General features: G+C 40.2%; 1 protein-coding gene across 1 annotated transcript; it reads right to left on the bottom strand.

The window, feature by feature from the left end:
- Positions 1 to 1,432: 1,432 nt before the first annotated feature.
- senp8 (SUMO peptidase family member, NEDD8 specific) lies at positions 1,433 to 2,564 on the bottom strand. Its single transcript, XM_016550841.1, has one exon. The coding sequence runs from the start codon at positions 2,534 to 2,536 to the stop codon at positions 1,898 to 1,900; it is 639 nt and encodes a 212-aa protein (XP_016406327.1). The 5' UTR covers positions 2,537 to 2,564; the 3' UTR covers positions 1,433 to 1,897.
- Between the last annotated feature and the right edge of the window lie 280 nt (positions 2,565 to 2,844).

The raw sequence follows: 2,844 nt of genomic DNA, 5'->3' as shown, positions 1-2,844 counted from the left end.
CAGCAATTACACAATCACATTCTTTGTCATCTGTACTCTTCTCAAAATAAGCCCTGGGCAAAAGGTCCTGTAAACAAGCATCACATTCAGTTACTCACTTCATGCTACTAATCTAAACAATAAAACATTCTGGATCTACTTAACCAACTTGTGCTGCTAACTGATTTGCTGCACTGATCACAAGTCTCTTCTCTCTTATGAATAGATGAAAGATCATAGATGTATTCGTAAAAGCAACAGCACATCCAAAAATGAAACAATCGGTCATCATTTACTCACCCTTGTGAATTTGATTTCCTTAATGGAAGATGTTTTGCAGAATGTTGACACAGCTCATTTGCATACAATGCAAGTGAATGAGAACTGAGGCTGTCAAGTTAATATGAACAAGACATTTATGCAAGCATTGTAAATGTACTTTATACGACTTGTGCAACAGATTCTACGTATATCAACTTAAGCCATTTGATAGATCTGTGTGAGGAACAGAAGATTTTAAATCTTCCCTTCATAACCATTGGTTATGACAAACACAATAACCAGTCAAGTTTGGCAACAATGACATCAAATCTGGCATGATGCGTTTTCACATGCCATATGCAAATAAATGCCAATAAATATTTGATTTAAGAGCTACAGTGGAGGGAAATAACTGACTTCAGAATAACACGAATATAGCACATGATTCGTTACTTTTTTGATACTTCAAAGGAATAGTTTACCCAAAAATTTAAATTTGCTGAAAATTTCCATCCAAGATGTAGATGAGTTTGTTTCTTCATTGGAACAGATTTGGAGAAATTTAGCATTACGTCACTTGCTCACCAATGGTCCACGTTGCTCACCAACCAGTGAATGGGTGCCGTCAGAATGAGAGACCAAACAGCTGATTAAAACATCACAATAATCCACACGACTCCAAACCATCAATTAAGGTCTTGTGAAGCCAAAAGCTCAGAGTTTGTAAGAAATTTAAATACAAGTCCTCAATGCATAATGTTGCTTTCTCCAATGTCTCATCTGAAACAGTCCAAAAACAGTTCTAAACAAATATGTCAGTGGATTTTGATGTGAGAGGACAACAAGGGATGGACTTTTTCACTGGAGGAAGCGTTATTATTGATTATGGACTGGTATTTTGACCAGAAGCAAAGGCTTAAAGTTGAAAAGCCTTAATGATGAATGAATTTGTTTCTTATAAACATGGAGCCTTTTATTTCCAATCTTTTTATTGTCATTTTGTTAGGACAGTATGAATATCACTTACATCAAACTGATCAGAAAACCACAAAATGTCCTTACAAACATGGAGCTTTTTAAGTCACAAGACATTCATTGATGGACTGGAGTTGTGTGGATTACTTGTGGATTATTGTGATGTTTTTATCAGCTGTTTGGTCTCTCATTCTGACGGCACCCATTCACTGCAGAGGATCCACTGGTGAGTAAGTGATGTAAGTAATGCTAATTTTTTTTTTCAAATCAGTTCCAATGAAGACACAAATTCTAAGGCTGAGTACATTTTCAGCAAATTTTAATCTTTGGGTGAACTATCCCTCTAATGGTGCTTTTTTGAAATTATTGGAGATTGACGGAGCAGTCACTTTCATTTTATGAAAAAAAGCAGTGTGAAGACTCTGCATCTCACTTCTCATTTTGGGTTTGGAGCGAGGTGAGTAATATGATGATGGGATTTTCGTTTTTGTGTGAACTATTCATTTAAGAGTTTGGCAAACAATTTTTGAGAAGTGCATGCTGTTTCCAAATGCAGTTTATTTTGTGCATCCTTTGTGCAGGATTGAGTACGATAAATAAGTGTGTTCACTTTGCCCATTGGCTAATACAGTTCATGCGAACATGACGGTGCTGTTGCATGATGTAATAAAAGGTCAGCTAGTCATTCTTTGGCGAGTCTCTGTATTAGTGAATACCATTCTGTCCGTTTCCGTGTAATGTAGGTGGGTGTTATGATCGGAGCGGGCAGGTGGGGACAGCCCTCGACTCTAGCACTCTCACATAGAGCCTCGGCATTACAGATCACATACATGCCACAGTCATAGCTGTTCTGCTGCGAGGGGCATTGCTCCTCCACAAAGGGCACTTTCGCTCCAGTGCCTAGAAAAGCCTCCAACTTGGCTGCAATACGCCTGGCATGCAATGAGTTGCTTCCACTCTGGGAGTCGTAGTGGAAGAACTGGCTGGTGTCTCGCCGATAGAGAAGCAGGCTCCAATGGGAGCCACCAGCCGTTTGATTAGAGTTGTCATTGACAGCCAAAAAAACCCACCGACGAGACACAAGATTCAGCGGCTCCAGGAAAATGGTGAGCTCTTCTTGACATGAGGCGTACTTTATAAACTGAGCGACTTCAGGGCTGATGAAACAGATATTCTCGCCCAAACTTTTGAAGCGCTCTGTTGCAAAGTACTCAAAGGCGAAACCTATGACCTGATCGTCGAGCCAGTGGGGTCCGTTTAAAAGTGCCACGTCTGAGCGCCGCAGGAGACTGTCCTGGTAGCTCAGTACCACTGGATCCATCCTCAAGGCAACCCGAATGACAGCAACAGTTACTGTGGGGATGAGAATTGAGAGATTTCATTGATTTGCATACACAGTACCATGTAATACCTTTAATGCTTTTACCTTAAGTACATTTACATTTAGACATTAAGCAGACGCTTTTATCTAAAGCGACTTACAAATGAGGACAATGGAAGCAATCAAAATCAACAAAAGAGCAATGATATGCAAGTGCCGTCCTGAGTTCAAATTTTGACTCGAGGACCTTTCCTGATCCCGCCCCCCTCTCTCTCTTCGCTTCCTGTCAGCTCTGATCTGTCCTATCA

The sequence above is a fragment of the Sinocyclocheilus rhinocerous genome, unplaced genomic scaffold (genome assembly GCF_001515625.1).
Source record: "Sinocyclocheilus rhinocerous isolate Xijiao unplaced genomic scaffold, SAMN03320098_v1.1 scaffold1396, whole genome shotgun sequence".
Lineage (NCBI taxonomy): Eukaryota > Metazoa > Chordata > Actinopteri > Cypriniformes > Cyprinidae > Sinocyclocheilus > Sinocyclocheilus rhinocerous.
Note: the sequence above shows the minus strand (reverse complement) of the source record. Positions and strands in the feature narration are given on the sequence as shown.

Bases quoted from the DNA above. Each gene is read 5' to 3' on its own strand.
- senp8 (XM_016550841.1), bottom strand. From the start codon at position 2,536: ATGGATCCAGTGGTACTGAGCTACCAGGACAGTCTCCTGCGGCGCTCA.